The sequence below is a fragment of the Cyprinodon tularosa genome, unplaced genomic scaffold, assembly GCF_016077235.1.
Source record: "Cyprinodon tularosa strain WSP-4 unplaced genomic scaffold, ASM1607723v1 ctg587, whole genome shotgun sequence".
Taxonomy (NCBI): Eukaryota; Metazoa; Chordata; class Actinopteri; order Cyprinodontiformes; family Cyprinodontidae; genus Cyprinodon; species Cyprinodon tularosa.
This window is the reverse complement of record NW_024039326.1, coordinates 593,939-616,707: the sequence shown is the minus strand read 5'-3', so window position 1 is coordinate 616,707 and position 22,769 is coordinate 593,939. Positions and strand designations below refer to the sequence as shown.

The 22,769-nt window shown below is 38.8% G+C and overlaps 1 protein-coding gene across 1 annotated transcript in view; it reads right to left on the bottom strand.

Moving 5' to 3' along the window:
• itih6 (inter-alpha-trypsin inhibitor heavy chain family member 6) overlaps positions 1–19,522 on the bottom strand; it is a 30,795-nt gene extending 11,273 nt beyond the window's left edge. The window contains exons 1-9 of the mRNA XM_038306625.1: positions 19,092–19,522; positions 18,577–18,612; positions 11,232–11,386; positions 7,616–7,726; positions 7,253–7,500; positions 4,299–4,468; positions 4,107–4,223; positions 3,819–3,990; positions 2,104–3,735 (exon numbers count right to left, since the gene is read on the bottom strand). Of these exons, the coding sequence (XP_038162553.1) occupies positions 2,104–3,735; positions 3,819–3,990; positions 4,107–4,223; positions 4,299–4,468; positions 7,253–7,500; positions 7,616–7,726; positions 11,232–11,386; positions 18,577–18,612; positions 19,092–19,199 (2,749 nt within the window). The 5' untranslated portion in view covers positions 19,200–19,522. The remainder of the gene's footprint in view (positions 1–2,103; positions 3,736–3,818; positions 3,991–4,106; positions 4,224–4,298; positions 4,469–7,252; positions 7,501–7,615; positions 7,727–11,231; positions 11,387–18,576; positions 18,613–19,091) is intronic.
• Between the last annotated feature and the right edge of the window lie 3,247 nt (positions 19,523–22,769).

The window sequence follows — 22,769 nt, the reverse complement described above, 5'->3', positions numbered from 1 at the left end:
ACATTCTAATATTTTCATTTCATTGGTTTAAAGGACCACTGAGGCCATGTAAGCGGCACTGATTATCCTTATTTTGTTATTTTAAGTTTGATGAATCCTAAGATGTTTTTGTCAGTGTGTCCACGCCAGTAATAGTAATATTTCTGTCCAGTATTTGTTTTCATGGCAACACCTCCAAAAGTCGTTTCAGTAAATACAGCTATGTATGAATTCAGTTGCTTTCAGTTATGTATCAATTGAAGACACGATCCAGATCACACCCAGCCAGTCAGCCACTGGTAAGGGCTGTATCTTTTTCTTACACTCTTCAGTGAAAATATCGCAATGCATCGCAATATTTCAAGTATCATGATGTATCGTGATAGAATCGCATCGTGGCATGTGAATCGTGATTTGAATCAATTAATGACTTCTCTGCCAATACCCACCCCAATCATCATACACTGATGTTATGCTTGGCCGTAATAAACAGGAAATAGAGGTAGCTAGCTAGCATAGCCCACAGATCAGTAATGGACGAAGGTTTTAAGCCGGGCATACACTGTACGATTTTTTGCCCTTTTTGGGCCAATTCTCCAGTCGTACGAGAATTTTTTCCATCTGGCCGACTTTCAGCCTGATTGTGCGTCCTGCGTCTTGTAGTGTACAGGAAGTAACGAGGGGCGATTAGCTTGCGACCACCCCCTGATCAGAAATCCTAAGGTCGAGAGAAAATCAAACATGATTGAAGTCGGCCACCTTCAGGTGTTCGTGAGGAAATCCTGCTGTTGAAGCAGAATATCAAGCACTGCGTATGTGCAAACTTGGGAGTTCTTCTTCTACTCCAACCCTTCCAGATAGACAAGTCAGACCAGCGCCATCTCTTGGCGCTGAGTCCGACTTTTTGGTTTTTGGACATGCAGTGTGAGCAGGTAGAACGCATCAGAGCGTAGGGTCGCACATTGTGAGAACATTAACTGAGAACTTGACCTGTGAACTTTTAAACCCTGCGGTTTCGTCATACAGTTTGGATTTTAGCTACGTGCAACGATTGAAAAATATCTCAGTGTATGCGTGGCTTTAATGAATGTCTTGCAAAAGGGCAAGTTGTACTAACTGGATGATGTAAGCTATTACAGTACAGCAATCGTACATGCTCTCTGGAGATGTTAAATTCAGCTTATTTATTTTGCGCCAATTCACAACACATCATTTCAAGGCATTACAGGGACAATTCAGCCTGATCATACAGTCAGATTAGTTCAAAGTTGTCCATCCCTGGAAAATTAGCTGATTGCATCAATTCATTGACTTGACAGCAAACAACTCTCTTGTTAAGAGACAGAAGGATAACTTTAAGGCTTGCATTCAGGAAACCGGCAACAGAAACAGCTGATCATCCATATGAAATTAATGCTCACTAAACAGGTTTCCATATAACTTGACTCCGCGTATCCATCTGGAAAACTTCTGTAGAAGTAATTTTGGGAGGGGGCGAAAATACTGGTTAGCTGATTGGCCTAAGTTGGTGATAGACGGGCCAAATAAACCAATCAGATCAACGAAGCATATGACGTAACAGAGCGACGACGAAGAGGAGCCAATTGATAGATAAAACTCTTGCCGAAATCAGTTGGGAGAAGAGCAAAAACATCTTTTCCTCTGAGAAAAGCCTCCAGAGCAGTGTTTTGCTCTTCTTTCAGTGAAGAAATACTCTGTAATTCCGATAAAACTTGCTCGATAGCCACGCTAACGCTAGTTTCATCGGCTGAAGCCGCCATGTTCTTTAGACTGAACTGTCGCGCTTCTCGTTGCGTCACACCTCAACCCGCCTCAAAGCCAACGCTGATTGGACGTTCGTTTGGTGAACGGCTCCAAATTTTCTTCAACGGAGAGTCTCCAGACTGATCTGCGAGTGAAACCTTGAAAGCTCACGAGATCAAGATGATCTCACGAGGCTAATTTCCATATCATCTTTAGCAGATTTTGTATTTTGAAAAGGTTTTGTGAATTGTTGTAAGTGGTTTCAAATGTTGCTTTTCCCATCAAGCTCTTCAAATGCCACAAATAGAAAAATCCACACAAGAAAAGCGCTGACAGAAACACATCTAATGTGTTACTTACCCAGAAAGCCAGTTGCTTCCCACAGTCCAGGTCCATTGGTAACACCAGGCATGGGAGCAAAGGTACCCAAAACCAAGGTGGCAATGCCCAGATCAGTGTCAACATCCACATCTGAACTGTTGTGTCGCACAACTAAGGCAGAGGCTGGGGTGGGAGGGCTTAGTGGAATTGCTGTAGTAGTTTCAGACTGATGAAGATCTGAGGTTGATCTGCTTTGGTTCTCCACCTCCGAGGATGGCCCTGTCTCTCTGAGAGAAGGGACGACTGTCTTCCTACCGCTAGGCTCCTGGGGGGAGATTCTTCTTGCTGGAGGTGCAGGGCCAGTTTTGGATGAACCGAAGTGAGGTGAAGTGCTGGTGTCAAATGTCTGCATAACTGGTGTTGTTGAAATGGTGGTTATTTTCACGGCATTGGGCATCGGTGTGGATGTTTTTCCAGGTGCAGGAGGCTGTGCTGTTTTTATAGCATGTAAAAGCGAGGTGGGTATCTTTGCAGACAAAGAAGGCAGAATGGGTGTTTTAGTGTTATTCTGGGACGCATCAAGCTTTTTTATGGAAAGGGGAGCTGGGGCGGTTTTGTAAGGACTGGGAGTTGTGTTGATAGTTGTTTTTTTGGTCGGTGAAACTGCAGTTTTACCAAAAGCTGTGGGCAAAGACTTTGTTTTACTTTTCTCTTTATATGGTGGTGGTTGAGGTGGATCTGGTTTGGATACCTTAGCCCTGTGGTCGGTGGGTAGGCTGGGCTTTTTAAGAGCTCTGGCAGAAAATGTTTTGATGGGGACCACTGTTGTTGCTGCTGTGGTGGCGGTAGTGTCAGTAGTTGCAGGTTTCATAGTGGTCAGAGCCTGAGCTGCTTCATCTGCATCTGGTTTGACAACGACCAAAGAAGTGACTGGGGTAACAAAGTTATATTTAAGGGAGAGATTAACGGCTTTGTCTGCCAGTAAGCGTTGGGCTGCAGGGTCAGTTGTATTGAGTTTGGCCAGCAGCAGCTCTTTGATGGTGAAATATGCCCAGAGACGACTCACAAAATTAGACACCCCTTTCAACTCTTCAGAACAACTTAAAAAAACAGTACTTCCGTTTTCCTTTGTACTGGAAACAAGCACGTTATCCTCTAGGTTTATGTTCTGCTTTGAATCAGTTGCTGTGACTGAAACTTTAAAGTCTTTTACTCCAGGTTTGACCTTCCCCGCCACGACTAACTCCGAACCTTGGAAGTAGTTTGGGAACAGGGAGCAGGTGACATCAAACGCTTGATCGTCCATGTAGGAAAGCTGGACATCGGATAGTAAAGGACTGGCCACTTCATCGTAGAAGCCCTTGAGCTGCAGAGCTGCATCTGCTTCCTCATACACCATCCTGGCCACACCTCGGTTTTCCAGAGCCAGGCGTTTAAGAAGAAGGAAGTCAGCGTCATCGCCGAAGGCAATGCCAAACAGAGTAGCTGAGCCCAATGCCTTCTTGGCGTTGTTAAGGATGGTATCACCGGACGTTACCCCCGTGGTTGCTTCACCGTCTGTCAGAAAGATAACCAGCGGGACCCGCTGGGAAGCAAGACGGCTGGACGGCGTGGAGGATGAAGGGTTAACAAGCTGGGCTGCTGACAGCAGAGCCGCGTTGATGTTGGTCCCTAATATGACACCGTGGACAATAAGACAATCAGTTTTACAAAGCAAAAGAACATTCATCGCAAAAGATCCGATATTGACTCACATCCTTCTGCGATAATTCTCCTCACAAACTCCTTGGCCTCTCGTACGTTCTGCCGAGTTGCTCGCACTGTTCGGCCTTTCTTCCAGGTGTGAACCTTGTCTGAGAAGGTGATGATGTTAAAGTGGTCTCCTTCTCTAAGGTCTCCAAGGATGGTATTCATTGCCTGCTTTGTCTACTGACAGGAAACCAATGGTGTTATTGAATAATTGTTATCTGAAACAAAAGAAACTAGGAAACTTTAGCAAGTTAGACCATTGTAGATCTTTCCATATGTGCTCTCCTCTTTACCTGCTTTATCTTGGTGCCTATCATAGAGCCACTGATGTCAATGACAAATATAATGTCCTTTGGAACCACTGGAAGCCCCCTTGGTGCAAAATAATGCACAAAGTAGCCATCATACACCTAACAGAGGTGAAATGTTAGTGATTCAGTGAGATTTGGGTGACATTGAAAAGCCAGGAGAGGAAAGATCCGGACCTGAACGTCGCCCATAGGGTCTGTGAGATCCACGTCATACTGAACAATGAAGTCTGCATTTAAGCCCTTGGAGGATCCACTGTTTTGCTGCTGTAAAGTTGGGCTGTAGTGAATCCTAGCACAGCGATCGCTCTGCTCGACCCGAGTGAAGGGAGGGGATGCTGGGTCACCTGTGGGAAAGCAGTTTGATTAGCCTAATTAAATAATTTAATACCATAGATTATATTGGTATACAATCAATATTTAGTTATATGTATATAATATAATTATTGATAGATAATTTATCTGCATTAATCAGTGAGCAATAGAAGGAAAACTGACAAATTATCAGCACTGAGGTAAAAATCTTTATGTTGGTCTAATTTTGATTTTATTAACAACAAAATGTGTGAATTTTATAGTTTAGGGTCAGAAAAAAGTTTCCCTTTGCTGAAGTAATGAACATACAGAAAAATTATAAAACCAAAAAAATTAAACGATTTATTAGTAAGAATCATCATTGATAATAAGGCCTGTTAAACCCTAAATACCTAGATTGTTAAAGATAACAGACATGTCTACTCCATTAATTATAGTTTTTGCTTTTATTTTTAATGATATATTTCATCCCTATCTACTTAGTGGTGTAGTGGGAAGCACTGCTGCCTTGCAGCAAGAAGGTTCTGGGTTTGATTCCCGGCCCATGGTCTTTCTGCATGGAGCTAGCATGTTTTCCCCGAGCATGTGTGGGTTTCCTCCCAAAGTCCAAAAACATGACTGTTGGGTCAGTTGGCTTCACTAAATTCTTCTTAGATGTGAGTGTGTGCGTGAATGATTGTTTCTGTGTTGCCCTGCGATGGACCGGCGACCTCTCGCGCATTGACAGCTGGAGCACCAGCATCCCTCGCAACCCCAACAGGGATAAGCATGAAGGAAAATATTTCATCTCCCTCAGAAGTAAGTGTAGTTGAAGCGGAAAACCTTTTTTACCTCAGGAAAAAAAGTTATAATCTCTATAAAATCCAAAATACAGCAAAACCAAAAAACAGGAGATGTGAGGGAAACACATAAGGAACAAGGAATGACGAGAAACCAGCAATGAGAAACTGCACAAAGGGGTTATGAACGGGAGAGTGAACAAAAACTGGGCTAATCAGCGGATGAGGAGCAGGTGTGGATGCTGTGGAAGGAGACTGACACAAGGGGGCAACAGAGGGTAAACAAGAAATAGATAAAAACTCAAATACAACCAGAAAATACAAAAAATGGAAATGAAATCAATGAAAAATCAGAAAGAAAACTTCAACAGAACCAAAACCATTACATTAAATAACCGAGTTAGTCCAACTGTGAGAGACTAGGCCAAAGTAACAGCAGCATATAAGTTACAACATAGAAAGCACTTAAAATATAAACATAATAGGTATTCAGCCAAACTGATACACTGGAAAAAAGATCTAGAAATAAGTAAAAATTTCTTAAATTAACTGTATATACCCTTAATTTGAGTAGGTGAATTAGATAGTTTGCCAATGGAATGAGTATTTTTCCTCTTTAAATAAGATAATTAGATAATATGCACTTGTAATAAGACAATGCAATTACGATTTCTCATTTTAAGAGTAAATTGTCTTGTTCCGTTGGCAAAATGTCTCTTTTGCCTCCTGAAACCAAGAAAAATTCACAAATTTTAAGAAAAAATTACTTATGTAGATTTAGATTTTTTCCAGTGTATTGTCTGACTTCCTGTTATTTCCCAAGATGCTTTGCGGCATGATTTGGCTCTTCTGTGGAGGAGGAAGTGTCCTATGATATGCAGTGCTGTCTTTGAATTTTCCTGTTTATTTAACTTAAATTTGATTTTAAAATGAAGTTGAGTTGGTTAGCATGATTAGTATCAATGAGCTCAAGTAACACTCATGCAATTTACTAATATTAAACTGAACTAAACTAGCATAATTAACTCTTATTAGCATCTCCTAACTTCTGCAAACTGAAAGCTATGATGCTTGACTTAATGATCCTAATTTGTTTGTGTTCATCTTTGGGTGAAAAATAAATATATATTGTTCTTTGCATTAAATTTACAAAGTTTAGTGGAACTAGTTAACTTTCAGTGGTTGATTAAATTCAACATGTCATTTAGCAGGCTTAATTTCTGTCCATAAATCCAATATTATGACATCCGTATGCTCCAAAGCAAAGAACCTGTTGGGATAATTATCACTGAGGATGTATGAGTTTATCACACCTTAATATTAGCTGCCTTTTGTGTTTCAGAACTCATATTTTCCCCAGTAGTTTATCTAATTAGGCCAGTTCCTCTGTCTGGATATACAGTTATAATCTTAATAATTTTGTCCATGGCAAAGATTTGAGAATGGAATGAGAGCGGTGTCCTTCTGCTAAGAACAAAGTGTAATATTGGGATATGGCTGGAGCCATGGATGTCTCCTCATCTGCAAACGTGTGTGATGTAATGATGTGACAATATGGCCGAATGGAGTTGTATAAAATACCTTTTTAACTGTTAATCGGGGCCACTTCCCGAGCAGTTAGCCTGGTTGGTGAGCAGCTGCCTTCTGTAACTCTAAACAACTTCTCTGATCTGAGTAAGATTACAATTTATAACAAAACCTGTTGTCATATCTCCTGGTTATTCAGTACATATACGTTATGAAGTGGTATTTAAAGAATTTGTCTTGAGTGATTTCTTTTCAGGAAAAGAACCGGAGAGAGAAAGCTCCAAGGTGTCGACACAGAGCCTTCCTTTAATAGAACCAAACCTGTTGGATGTATTTATTCATTTATTGCAATGTGATTTTTCTTTATTTAAACCAGGGCATTAATAAAGTTTTTGTCTTTTGATATGTCTGAAATGTTAAGAACTTTGCTTTTCATTCCTTTAAAGACAGTTAACCTGAAGCAAAGTCTTTTATTAATGGACCTCCTAGTTATATTTGCTGCCAACTCACCCTGTGCTGTGTTTGACAGCAGTCGGCTGGTCTTTAGAGGTAAAACTCGGACGAAGCTGATGCCCGTCCTCTCGTGGATGCTTACGTCTAACGTGAGGTTCTGCACGGCTTGCCCCGGTCTCAGACCTAAGCTGAGCTCGTAGCGGCCGAGTCGACGAGGCAACAGCTCCTCGTAGGTCAGGAGGAACTTCACCCGAGTTCCAGGCGGAACGCTCACCGCCACGCGAAACTTCTCGGTTTCCCTTTCTCTGCAATGATAAAACGTACAGGGCAGGTCAAAGGTCAGGCATTTTGGAGAAGCTCTATTCAGCCAAAGATGGTTATGTTTTTTCAGTCCTTAAATAGAAAAACAAAAAAACTAACTTGGTAGCGACCAATCCAGCTGATTTTCCTTGCTTCTTAGCGGCGTCGTAAATTTTCCTGGCTGCAGCTCTTTCCTTCACTTGGGCCACATACACCTTACCGTTGGAGGCACTGATGGGATAGAGGGAAAGGTAGAAAGAAGCAGGTCTCTGTGTTGCATATAGTAGATGGATTATGTTACGCTAAGCGCAGAAATTTACTTTATTTTACCTCTTGTGATTCTAGAGCGGCTAGAAAAGCTGCCTCAACCCCGCTTGTTTACAGACGGAGCTCATGCCGTATCAGGAAAGTGGTTTATGAATGCAGCAATGTTCAACACGAAGCAACATTAAGCAAGTGTGACCTTTATAGGCTGATGATGGTTTGTGTACCACACCTCTAAATAATGTTGACCAGAACCATTTTGAAAATTCCCTTTGAAGATCAATGATGTCACGTGACAAGGTGTCATTTTAGGGTTAGGTTGTTTAAATAAATATATATATATAAAAAAAGGTGTAGCTAAAATAAACCAAGGGGCTTGAAGTGGGTCTTGTTTGACACAGCACAAAAGAGTAGAAGCACGGAGTGGAAAATGGGTGGTGGTGGGGGAGTATTTATGCGTGTGGCTGGCTTAGGGGCTGAGGAAATGACTGAACATCAGTGACCCATACACAGAACACAGACGTCTTAGTTTCACACACAGAAATGCCAAAGAACCTACGTAATATGTCTGCCACAGCTATTTCCCTCAAGGTATCTAGAGATATTGCTGTGTCGGTCCTCTGTCTGTGAAAATATTCACGCATGTTTGGGGGGGGAAAAACCCGTTCATGCCCCAAGCTCACATACACTTAAAATATTGAATCCACATCCAAAGTCTTCATGCACACAGTAGGTGTAAGCGTGTGTAGACTGAGTGTATAAAAAACTGGCAGGTTGCCTCAGTAAACCATGTGGGGAGAAAAAGTGGCGGCCTGGGCAAACCTTGGTCATTTTCTCTGCTAACTTTCTGACTGCTCGTTTACAAAGCCCGGTATTCATGAAGCTTCTGGGTTCCCCTCCTCCTGACCTGCTTCCGCTCCCAAATCCAGCAAATTGAACTTGTTTATTTTATTTATATTTAGCATTTTTGAAGTAGAGAGGGGCACATGGATAACCCTGTGTATAAATATATATATTAGAGCTGCAACTAACGCATATTTTGATAATTAACTAACGTTGATTATTTTTTTTATGAAATAATTTATAAATGGAAAGCAATAGATGGTTTTATAAGCTTTTATAAAGAATTTACACCAGTTGAAGTTAAAACAATGCCCTTTAAGGAGCTCTGAATGGAGCATATTTACAGACTATTTTTGCACACCACGCAACACTTTACTTGGATTTATCACTTTACTTGGATTTTCACTTTATTTGGATTTAGTTTTTACATATGCATAGATATACGTACAGTTATATATACAGAAGAGCTATATGTGTATATATTTGATCTCTTTTTATTCTTATTTTTTATCTTTATTATATTGTATAGTTGGATGTGTGTATATATTATATAAAACTGTAACTGGAGCGTGTAACAAAAGTAATTTCCCTCTGGGATTATTAAAGTATTTCTGATTCTAATTCTGATTCTGATAACAAAAGCACACAACAGGCTTAAATGGGAGAAGAGCAACAACTTTCCAAACCAGGCTTAAAACATTAGCTATATGCAACAAAATATCCCAACAACCAAGGCAGGCGACGGCAGGGTCTTTGATTTGCATCTGAGTTGGAATGTGCTCAGGATGGACCTCCATGTTACTTAAAATATCCGTGCTCCAAGTGACGGTTCCTCTAGTGCGAATCTATAGAATGAACCAAAGACTCCTGGATAGGTGTGGAAACATCTTCATAAAGTGAAAAGTCTGTTTAGCCTGTTTTGCAGCTGCCATGACCTGGATGACTAAAAGATTTTGGCATTTCATAGACGAAAAAAAGGCTTTCTCTCTTAAAAGAATAATGTTTTAATATTTTTTTTATAGTTTTGGCAGGATTACTGCTCCGAGTCAGTTGCTCCTTCAGCCAAATTAATTCACTTTATTTCTATAGCGCTAATTCACAACACATGTCATCTAAAGGCACTTTCCAGTTCACCAGATCATCCAGTCAGATTGATTAAGTTTTCTATCTAAGGAAAACCAGTTGATGCATCGAGTCATTGACTCGAAGGCAATCCCTCACACTAAACATGCTTGTAGCGACAGTGGAGAGGAAAAACTCCCTTGAACCTCCATGAGGTAGAATCTAACTCCAGTTAGCAGTCAATTGATTACTAAATTAGTCAGTTATTATTTCCATAGTTGACTAATTTGATAAACAATATATATAAAAGAGCGAAATAATTGTAATGAGTAAAGCAAATTCAGAGGGGTCAGCTCAATGGGAAAAAAATAAAATAAAAAGGGAATCTTCAGCCATGCCTTGCCAGTAATCAGATACCCTGCTGGGCAGAGATGGGAAGTAACGAAGTACAAATACTTCGTTACTGTACTCAAGTAGATTTTTCTGATATTTTTACTTTACTTTACTACTTATTTTTATGGCGACTTTTTACTTCTACTCCTTACATTTTTACACAAATATCTGTACTTTCTACTCCTTACATTTTAAAAAATTGTCTCGTTACTTTAGTTTTGAATCATTTCAATGGAGTTACCGTTATTATTTTTCACGTCATCAATACCAAATTCAATCTAATTGGATGGGAATCTACGTTGCATTTGACGCACCACTACAAGATGAATCGACAGATTCGGCGGTATTCATTCGCGGCAAATCATTGCAGCTTGGTGGCAGTGGCGTTAGCATAGTAGCATGGACGACGAGATGATTGAAAATGAACACAACGGAGATCTAGTCCTATTGGCAGACATCCATTTAAAATGTAGGCAACGGCATGAAAAAAGTGGTTTCTACTTTTACTTTTATACTTTAAGTAAATTTACAAGCCTGTACTTTGTTACTTTTACTTGAGTAAAGAAGTTTAATCAGTACTTCCACTTTTACCAGAGTATTTTTTAACACAAGTATCTGTACTTTTACTCAAGTACGGAAAGCGAGTACTTTTGCCATCTCTGCTGCTGGGATAATAAGTTGCCCTAATTCAGGCAGCTGACATTAAAACACGGAAGCTACTCAACATATATGCTCCATTAACACATTAATTTGGTATAATATGTTATATTACATGATTTATAGACTTCATTGACTTCAAACAAACTATGCAATGTGATCTGTCAATTTTTTTTTATCATAAGTTAGAATAATCTCATTATTCTATGAAACAGCCAGTCTGTGTCAAAGCGATGAATTTATATTTATTCTAAAAGTTTTAAGTCCCCCTGGAAATGAGAACGCCATCGTTGTTTGATGCTGTAGCACACAGATTGTTTACATTGCGACTGGTCTAACTAGGGAGTACCAATATGGTGGCCGGTGGCTTCACTTCAACCCCCTACTATAGAGATCAGTAGAGATAGAGATCAGTGGATGAAGAGATAGATAGATAGATAGATAGATAGATAGATAGATAGATAGATAGATAGATAGATAGATAGATAGATAGATAGAATTAGTTAGATCTTCTTACATGGTGAAGTTTGAGATGAAAGCAGACGATGGCAGGTCAACCTCAAACGCTGCCTCCTTAATAATGGGGAGCTGGTTCCACACTGAACTCTGGATGGTTGTGACAGCGTAACGGGACACCACTGAACAGCTGACATGATAGTCTGTAAACTTTAGCTGGTGGAGTAAAAACAAAACAACAACATGTAAGTTAAAAACGTCCGCATGTGGGCGTTTGCTGATTCAATAGCGCATTCAGCAGCCATTCCTTCAGATTACCTGAAGAACATGAGTTGCCGCTCCCTCTATTTGCTATCCATTGTTGATGTTTTCCTTCGTTTATGAAAACATGCTAATTTTTGTTTACCTTGAGTTTTGTAACGTTTGTCATCATAGTGTCATTTTTATCATGTAAAACTCTAAGAATCTGACCCCAAAAGAGCACATTTCTTCCTAATAATATTTATGATTTGGCCTTAAAACAAAAAAAAAAACTTAACCTAAAATTAATACTCATCTCTATTCATCATATAGTGTGTGCCCAGAGTGTCCCCTTCAAAGGCATTTATAAATACATGTAACAATGAACAAATATTTAATTTAATAGAAATACCATTCATCCATTTTCTGTCACGCTTAATCCTAGATGGGCCAGATGCAGGGTCCACTCTGGACAGGTCGCCAGTCCATCGCAGGGCAACACAGAGAGAAACAACCATTCACACACAAGGAGAATTTAGAGAAGCCAATTAACCAAACAGTCGTGTTTTTGGACTGTGGGAGGAAGCCAGAGTACCCGGAGAGAACCCATGCATGCTCAGGGAGAACATGCAAACTCCATGCAGAAAGACCCAGGACCGGGAATCGAACCCAGAACCTTCTTGCTGCAAGGCTACCCACTGCATCACTGAGCAGCCCAATATAACTTATTAAATATAGAAAATAAAAGTAAAAATGTATCTTGGATAAATGATATACGCTAGGTGCTGCTGTGGCTCCGTCCAGCCAAAACAGTAAAGCGCAACATTAAAACGTTTCAGCAGAGATGGCAAAAGTACTCACTTTCCGTACTTGAGTAAAAGTACAGATACTTGTGTTAAAAAATACTCTGGTAAAAGTGGAAGTACTGATTAAACTTCTTTACTCAAGTAAAAGTAACAAAGTACAGGCTTGTAAATTTGCTTAAAGTATAAAAGTAAAAGTAGAAACCACTTTTTTCATGCCGTTGCCTACATTTTAAATGGATGTCTGCCAATAGGACTAGATCTCCGTTGTGTTCATTTTCAATCATCTCGTCGTCCATGCTACTATGCTAACGCCACCGCCACCAAGCTGCAATGATTTGCCGCCAATGAATACCGCCAAATCTGTCGATTCATCTTGTAGTGGTGCGTCAAATGCAATGTAGATTCCCGGTTGAATTTGGTATTGATGACGTGAAAAATAATAACGGTAACTCCATTGAAATGATTCAAAACTAAAGTAACGAGCCAATTTTTAAAAATGTAAGGAGTAGAAAGTACAGATATTTGTGTAAAAATGTAAGGAGTAGAAGTAAAAAGTCGCCATAAAAATAAGTAGTAAAGTAAAGTAAAAATATTAGAAAAATCTACTTGAGTACAGTAACGAAGTATTTGTACTTCGTTACTTCCCATCTCTGGTTTCAGTTTCAATTGGAGCGCGTTGAAATTGATGAAAATGTAGAAACCATAAGAGGTAATGATGATGAGGAGGAACAAACTGAGGAAGAAGGCAGATTAGCCAGAAGCTGGTCTTTGCTGTGAGATGCTAACCCAGATAGAGAGCTATGCTGCAAAAAGCTCCAGTTTGTAACTGAAAAAGGCAAGTCAGTCCCAAGTCTGAAACTTCAAATTTCAAGTCCTTTCAAGTCTTTTTTTTGTTGTTTTTTGACAAATTTGAATAGTATGTTAAATGTCAATAACTGGCCATTTTAAATCTGTATCTTGACTTGTGATTAAACCGGTGCAATTGGACATTTGCTGATAAAACAAAGGTATCTTATTGTGGCAAAAGAAAAGTACTGGCTGACTGGGCATACAGGGTTTATGCTGACTTGGCCCACTCCTATTTTTAGGCAGAAAAGTATTTAACGATAATAGTTTTTGAATCGGCACAAAATTATTGATCAATTTACCAAACGATAGTGGCGCAGTATGTAGCCCTGCTGCCTTGTAAGAAGGTTCCAGGTTCGGTTCAGGCTTTCTGCATAGAGTTTGCTTGTTCTCCCTGTGCATCCGTGGGTTATCTCTGGGTACTCCCATAGTCCAAAAAAACATGACTGTTAGGTTAATTCGCTTCTCTAGATTCTCCTTAGGTGTGAGTGTGTGTGAATGGTTGTTTGTCCGGTTTGTCTCTGTTTTGCCCTGCGATGGAATGCCGACCTATCCAGGTTGGACTCCGCCCCTTTCCCATTGACGGCTGGAGATAGACACCAGCAACCCTCACGACCCCAGCAGTGATGAGCGTGAATGGAGAATGGTTGGATAATCTAATCAAAAATTAGTTTTACTTTACCTCTGACAACAGGTATTCTTATGCTTGATTAATTTCGTGTACTACGTATTTATTTTTGAAACCATTAAGTATGTGCATGTGTCCTCCAGTATGCTGTGTCTCCTGATAAAATATAACCAATCATTAGGGATGCACGATATAATCGGCCCCCTATCGGTATCGGCCTTAAAACTGAATATTGGACATCGGCCACCCCACCGATATTTAACCCGATATTTGATCAGCTTCTGAGTTTCTAAAGTCTAAAAAAAAAAAAAAATACTTCTTCTGCTTCCTTTAAAACTTCTTTTTTACAGACTTAAAAACTTCTAAAGACGAGGGAAAAAATATTGATACATTAAAATATCCCAATATCTTCATATGCTGATATATTGCCATTTAAAAACACCATATCAATCTCTTTTACTAATGAAATATTGCTATATGTCATCGTTATGCTACGAAATCCCCCGAAAATTCACGAAATTTTGCCATATTTTTATATGTTGATATATTGACGCGGTATCGATCTATTTTACTAACAAAATCTCACAAGAATTTGCAAAATATCACGAGAGTTTGTAACAGAACGATGAAATTTCACGAGATTTTAAAAGTAAAATAGATCGATACCGCGTTTTTAAAAATCAATTTGATATCAGCATATGAAAATATATTTGAGTATATTATTTTTCAAAGTGTCAGAAATGGATAACAAAGCTGCTATTTTCAATGACTACTTATTTTTGTCCAGCTTTAACATCGGTATCGGCTACATGAGTTTTAAAATATCGGCATATCGGATATCGGCCAAAATCCCAATATCGAGCATCCCTACCAATCATGGTGGCTGCCACCATCAAAAATACCCGCGCCTTTTTTTGACCAAGTCTGGCCCTGGTTGTTTATGCAGCTTTAGATGTCAGTATAAGTTGTGGCATCGCTGGCTGTAATTCTCTTCTCATGTTTTGCATGTTGCATTACTTTTTTAATTTATTTATTTTTTCTTTTTTTCTCTTTTAGCTTATCAGTGCCAACTATAGACTCACAGCTCTGTTCAAATCATTAATGGGACACTGAACAACAGAGCAGGGCTGGTTGAATGCTTTGCTCCAATATATGCCTCTCACTTCCAAATAGTAAAATAGTGAACGTGACAGAATATTGTGAATCTGATAACACATATAACTCTCATAGGTCAGATTGATGTGTTTCGCACTATATATGCACACAAGGAACTTTTACAAAGACACAGGAGGTTTTCCAAAATGCATTGTAAAAGAAATTCGTACACGTACTCACAGCAAGTTTCCCCTAACTGTTTTGTTAAGAACAGTGAGAGGAGTTTTGGTTGGCCCTGGATTGACCAACTTCCGTCTTCTCAAGAACGGATTTCCTCTATTTTTAGATCCCTACTCCAACGCAGAATAAATAATGGCTGAGATAACTCATTATTTCTATATCTGTCACAGTCTTGGTTTTGTTATGTTTATTTAGAGTATTCAGTCTTACTTTGCTTCTTGTTTTAATGTCTAATTATTATTTTGTTGTTTTCTTGTTAGTTCCTTTCCTCCAGGTTTTCCATTTGTTGTCCTCTGCTGCCCTCTTGTGTCCTCTATCCCTAGCTCTGTTTTCTGCTCTGTCCTCCCTTGCTGTTTTCTCTGTCCTGCCAGCACCTGTTGCCAATTTCCTCGTCAGCTCTCTCCTTGTCTCTGTCCCCTTTAAAAACCCTCCCTCTTCAGTTCTTGTTTGCTGGATCCTCATCTTACTTCTCATCAAACCTCTGGTCAGTTCTCTGTCGTTCCTTCCTTGTCTCTTCCTGGTTCTTAGTTTTTGCCTTTTCCCTGATGACTCTTAGATTCTGGTTCTTAGGATATTTTTGTTGGATTTTTTGACTCCTGTCTTGTGAGGTATTTTGTTGGATTTTTGACTCCCGCCTCAGAGCCTGTTTACCTATTAAATCACTTTATTCATCTCAACCTACTCATCTCTGCATTTGGGTCCTCTAACCAACGACACCAAATCGTGACAATATCACTCAGCAGACTGGAATGCCAGCTCCTCCTCCATGCCTACACACACTATATATATTTTTTATTTTGCTTTTTCAAAACTGGTCAATCTTCATGTCGGCGCCTTAGCTCACACAGGCAAATGCACAGGTTGTGGAAAGAAAGAGAAGAGGGTCTGGATTTTTTTTTTTTTGGTACAGTATGAGTAAAATGTACTACAGATGGAGCACACTTTTTAAATAACAGGTGCTTTAAACTTTATATTTATATAAAATCTGTTTTTTTCAAGTAAACCGGTTCAAATCAAATTCAGGTCACAAGCAGATCAGTGTATTCTCATTATCAGTTCGTATGAAATCGTACGAAAAGTTATGCACCGTAATTTCGTGCGTTTTAGACGTTTTTTTCGTCGCATTTCGTCGTATTTTTTCGTCGTATTTTTTCGTCTTGCCTCTAGACATACGGTGGCTGAGAAGTGCAAAACACATTTACAATTCAAAAACACATTAACAAATAAAAAACAAAATAACATTTGAAGAAACAAAATTATATTTTATGAAACAAATATATTTTTGAAAAAAAAAGTTAAAATTTTTAAAAACAAATTTACATTTTAGGAAACAAATTCACATTTTAAATAAGTTAGATTTTAGGTTTGAGAAAGTTTCATTTTAGAGAAAAAAAAATACATTATAGGGAGACAAATTTACTTCTAAAAAAAATTCGACCGTTCGGAAACACTTGTACAAGTGCAAAGACAAAACTGCAAGCGGCAAAACACAGTTACATAGCCTAAAGCAAATTAACAAAAGACGGCTACACGGAAAGGGAATGTCCCAGTGGCCGGATGTGACGTCACCATTACCCTGACTTGTAGTACAAACAGCTCAAGCTGTAGTCCTCTGGCTTTACGTGAAAAGACAGCGGCGATTTTAGATGTAAAGAATTGCACTGAAGCTGTTTTTCTTAAGTTTACGCTAACCGAACAATGTTTTGCCCTTATTGTGGTCTCTGGAAGTTTTATGGGACACGGACCAGGTGGCAGGACCAAGCAGCAGGGCCGAGCTCAATTCGTGGCAGTGGCTGCGTTGCAGCAGTTCCGGTGGTCCTGCCACCTGATCCGTGTCCCGTAAAAGTTCCAGAGACCGTCCGCACGAAGAACAAAATGGTGTAAATTGGCTGAAATTTGCTCCACAATAATAAAATCGCCGCTGACTTTTCACGTAAAGCAGGAGGACTACAGATTGAGCTGTTTGTACTACAAGTCAGGGTAATGGTGACGTCACATCCGGCCACTGGGACATTCCCTTTCCGTGTAGCCGTCTTTTGTTAATTTGTTTTTGGCTATGTAACTGTGTTTTTCCGCTTGCAGTTTTGTCTTTAACTGGTACAAGTGTTTCCGAACGGTCAATTTTTTTTTTAGATGTAAATTTGTTTCCCTATAATGTATTTTTTTTCTCTAAAATGAAACTTTCTCTCACCTAAAATCTAACTTATTTAAAATGTGAATTTGTTTCCTAAAATATAAATTTGTTTGCTAAAATGTAAATTTGTTTTTAAAAATTTTTAGTTTTTTTTTTTTCAAAAATACATTTGTTTCATAAAATATAATTTTGTTTCTTCAAATGTTATTTTGTTTTTTATTTGTTAATGTGTTTTTGAATTGTAAATGTGTTTTGCACTTTTGTTTTTTATTTGTTAATGTGTTTTGCACTTCTCAGCCACCGTAGAGACAAGATATCCTTGCGAATGCGCATGTTACGCACCATTAAATAACATAAAATTTAACATACAATTAACCCTAACCTTGACCCTAACCCAAACCCTAAGATACAAAACAGCAAGTAACCTAGTTAGAGACCTGAAGAAGTGATTATTGCACTGTTTTTCCCAGTTTTACGTCCGTCCGCGGATACGCTGTTTTCGTCTGTCTGGCTGCGCATGCGCATTGATCTGTATTTTCGAGGAAAAACGTCCAAAACGTACGAAATATTGTGCATAACTTTTCGTACGATTTCATACGAACTGACAATGAGAATATGTTGATGTAGATGGAACCACATCTCTTTATATCTGCACATTGCATCTGTTGCTGAAATTCTATTTATGCTCAAAAGGGTCTTTCTAAACACTATCAGGATGTTGATACATAACCGTATTTTATCAGGATTTTGGTCTTTTTTTTTGAAGGATAAGACATAACCTTTAAAGTGTGCCCCCACTCAGACACGTCTCAAAAGATGGTTTTCGGATTTCGTCTGTTTGTATAAGCAGAAAAGAAGCCCCCTTGTTATCTTAAACCAGGGGTGGGCAATTCTAGTTCCTGAGGGCCGCTATCCTGCAACTTTCAGATGTGCCTTTGGTTAAAAACATCTGAATCAAATAATTAGATGATTAAGAGGACTCTAGAGGAACTGACTGCATACTGAGGAGTATGCAGCCATTTAATTCTGGTGTGTTGGACCAAGGGTGGATCTAAAAGTTGCAGGATACTGGCCAGCAGAAACTGGAATTACCCAGCCCTGTCTTAAACTGGCTGTGCCAATCTGAGACATCTTGTCTACTTGTGGGAAAGTGGCGCCTGATCTGGACATTGTGGCCACCTGAGTTTATTATGAGGCGACAGGAAGGAGGAGAACAGCCACATCAGGCCTCTAGGAAAGCTGTGGTTTGTGCTACACAGACAGGATTACTGTATGTTTAGTCCCAAAGAAAGCTGATGGTAAAGACACAGGATACACAGAAAATCTCTTTGAACATTTGGGGTTTTAGCTCCATCAGGTGTTATGTCTAAGTGTCTGGACTTCTTGTTAACTTTCAGTAAAATCAATAAAAACTTACCATCGGCTTTGCTGGTTTGCTTTGACGTTTTGTTCTCTGCAAAAAAGTAAAACATAGGGAGTTACAAAAAAAAAGCATCAGTTATATAGTGGTAAAAAAAAAACTGACTTGTGCAATAAATCAGTTCTAAAGAGGGTTCATTAGGCCACATTTATTAAGTAATCTCCCAATCTAAGCAAATGAGGGTTGGGTCAAGATCCTGTGTCAAAACAGAGTGAATTAGCCATTCATGGATGAATGGAGGGGGAAGTGGAACTGGAAATAAATGCTCTCACTGTACACATGGGCAGACCAGGGTTGCATGATCTGGCCTCCTGTTAATTCTGCACACAAGTCTTTGCTGTGTCAGTCCATTACCAAATATCCTGCGCATTTATACATAAACAATCTGCAGGGTGGGAACCCGCTCACTGGAAAAAATCTTATACAACCTATACAGGATGTAAATTACTCCTTTATTTTCTAAGTCTGGGCGCCTTCCAGAAAGTTGCATAAAAATGGGACGTTCCTCTTACCTGGAAATGAAAATTTCTCTTAAGATGCTTCTGAAAATCCCCCGATAATCCTTCTTGCACGCAGTAAGACACGCAAAGGAGAAAACATTGAATCTTCAAAAATCTCATGCTTGCACCTATATTTAAATTATTAAACTTTAGATTAAAGAAAAACAAACAAAACAAAACAAAAAAAACGTCCCGGGGTCTCAAGTGGGGCGCGTGCCACGCATTTTACGCACGCGAGCTGTCTTTCCTCTCCCTCAGCGCAGACGGTCCCGATCCATGTGAGAATGCTCTAAAAATATGATCTGATCTAGACTGACACCTGCGAGTTCTTAATTAAGCCAGGCTTAGAGGTTCTGCTGGTCCCGCTCTGGTTGAGGAGCGCAGCTCTGGTCCATGCATGCTGCCTCCCAGACCTGAGAGAATCGAGGGGTTCCTAGTCTCCAATGTTTGGATAAAAAACACCACTGCCTCAATCTCCTCCCATTGCAGCACTCCTTAACTAAATGATGTCTGTTTGAGTTCTTTTCTAAAGAATTAATTGATAATTCCAGGGCCGACCCAAACCTTAATTGGACCCTAACCCCTTGAACCCTACGGACCCACCGGCGGGTCCAGCTGCTACGTGACCTCGTAGTTTTACCAAACCCCCAGTATTGATGTAAAAAACATATTTGGCAGTTTGGTGACATTTATGGATAAATGTGCCAAAATGGCCTCTCCGCCTAAGAAATTTCTCACTAATAATACCATTCTAAAATAAATATGATTCATCTGATTGAGTCCAAATTTGGTATATTTTTACACAACATTTAGATTTGAAAGTCTGTACTACTTTTTTGTGCTATAAATAATATTTTGGTAGTGTTTTGCAATGTTTATTTCAAAGAAAATTTTGGCGAGGTTAAAAAAATGCAAAATATTTTGTATTTTGTCCCTAATATTTCAGGCAGGGTCAAAGCTACAATAGTGCTGACACCAGAAAACCATTCTATGTCATCTTACCTTTACAGACGTACCAAAAGTTTCTTCTTAAATCTAATAGCTGTGAGGCTATAAGTGATTTACTTTTGTGTGTTTTTGTCAGGCAGAAATTTATTTATACCCCCTTAGGTGAGGCTAAGCAAAGTTTGATTTCGAGCCCCCCAATTTCTCCCAATAATGTCTCCAATCAGCAGTGCCATGATCATTTATGCACCTAATACACAGTTCAATCTGAAAAAAAAAAAGAACTCACACAGAAAGAAAAGATGATTAGAAGAATTTTATTGATACAATTACTTTAGTCTTTGGCACTCAGACCTCGGCAGAAAACATAACGCTGAATGCTGATTGATATGCATGAACAGGAGTAAAGAATAAGGATGTTTTTCCCCCAGGACTGAAACTAGTGGTGGATTGGAGGTAGATGAAGTTGGTTCAGTCCATAGACCAAAACTTCCTCTCTGGCTGAAGCTCCTACCTGTGACAGTACATAACTGAAGGAGCTAAAGAAGTAACACAACGTTAACTATCTAAATGATGCATGCAGTATATATAGCCCTTCCTTGTCATGCACCTCCTTGGCATATGGTGTAATTTTTTATTTATTTAAACTGTAAAATCCTTGCAACAAACTAAATTATAATAAAACTACAATGCTTTTTTGTAGAAACCAAACTACAATGTTCCCCTTATGTTTGCTGAATTTGTGTTTGAATATTTTGCAAAACTATGTTGTGGTACATGATGGTGTGGGGGGGTTGGGGGTCCATAGTTGGGCCGGTGTAGATGAAAAAAAGGCCAGGGTCGAATATTGTTCCTAGTCTGAGCTTGCCATAGACTGCTGGTTGGCGGGACGGTGTGCTTGAGCTGCATGGAGAGATCCAGTGGACTGCGTGAGCTGATACTAGAGCTTCACTCAGGGACCTGGAAGATGGAAGTCCAGTTTGGATAAAGACAGGTTGAGAGAACCTGTCCATGATGAGCAGAAGTTATTTCACTACACTTTGCCACAAATAAAGCAGAAATGATTTAGGATTTTAGGACAGCTTTTGGGACAATGTTAAGAATTAAATGTAGCTTTATAATAAAATAATGAAAATGACATACTCCAAAAAAGTTAAACAACACTGTGGTCCATTGTTCTCTGTTGGACCAGGTAATATTTGCACCCAGCTTTTAGTCTAGCTAATCATTGGTTCAGGATTGCCAAGTATAAAGCTAAATATTTGCTACGTCAAAAAGTATTCAAGGATGTGTTTCCATCTCTTATGTAGAGCATTTACTCCTAAAAAAGCCTCAAGTGCAAGTTGATTTGAATTTTATTGTTTCCATCAAGCACTTCTTTATATGATGGCTTCTGTGTTATTCTGAATTCCTATGGACATTACCAGTGCTTTAAGTGGGCTGGTACACAGTGGTTCCATCACTAAATGTGACTCTTCAGCATACCGCTACTTTGCTAAAGAGTATAGCACACACCAGGACACCCCGTCTCCACCACCACTTGTCCTCTGTTCCCCCAACCTCTCAATAGTTTATAGGCTGTTTTTTGATTAAAAGATTGCGTCAAAAAACAAACAAAAAACAAAACATGGCTTTGGTTACTTGGTGCCCTAGTGTGTAACCCATGTAAGGATAGCGCTAGTGCTGGCTAAAATAATATGGCTAAAGTGTCATGGGTCGAGGAAAGGCCTGATACTGATAAAGAAATGTACTTCACAGAAGGAAACTTGTATTGAGCCTAATGGAATCTTAATGAATCTTAGTAGTTACCACTTTTTTATGTTTGCTTTCTTTTATTTCCATAATAACACCATGATGCTCTCAGTTAATACAAGTGGCTTCATGATATAGTGTTTGGCTCATGTAGATGTGAGTCAGGCTTTATTGTTTTTTTTTTTTCTTTATTTCTGTACAATAAAACAATTGATCTATAGATACATATTGTAAAATGTTACCCATGTTTCTGTCGCATATTTGTTTGGCATTAAGGGAAATGCCAGCATTTAGTTTTTTTCCACCTAAAGCACTGGACTTTCTGCTTTTTGAATTTGATCAAAAAACAAAAAGGAACAAGTTTCTTAGTAAGTTAACAGCTAGATTATTAAGCCGAGAAAAGAGGAAGAATTTTAAAAAACTAACAATTTCTTCTACTTCTTTTCAATCATCTTATGGTTACTTTGCTGTTTTCTAAAATGTAACTTTTTACTTCATTTTATTTTTCTTTTTAGAGTTTTACACATCTCATTAATATTTCTTTAAGACCGATATAAACACTCGCTGTTGACATGGACGCTGACCAATAAAAACGTTACTATTTCCATGCTGACCAATAGAAATGCTTCATTCATTCTCCCCCTAACCCCCAAAATAAGGACAATGTGATCTGAAAAAAATGCTTTTTGAAAATAAAAGTAATATGGAAAACTAAAAAAGCTAATTAAAACATTTAAATAGAAAGCCTGTAAAGATAGATAAAAAATAATAAAAAACAGATGAAAATAAAGTTATTGAAAAATAAAAAACTATAAAAATGACAAAAATGTTAATGTGAAAAAAAATCAAATCTGAGAAAATAGCAAAGTTTCTCTTAACTTCTTTTGTTAAATACAAAGTTTTTCCAAGTTTCATCTCCAGATAGCATTTTTTTTCAATATTTGATTTACAAAACGTGTTCTTTGTTTGAAAAAATAATAAAAGAAAATTGCC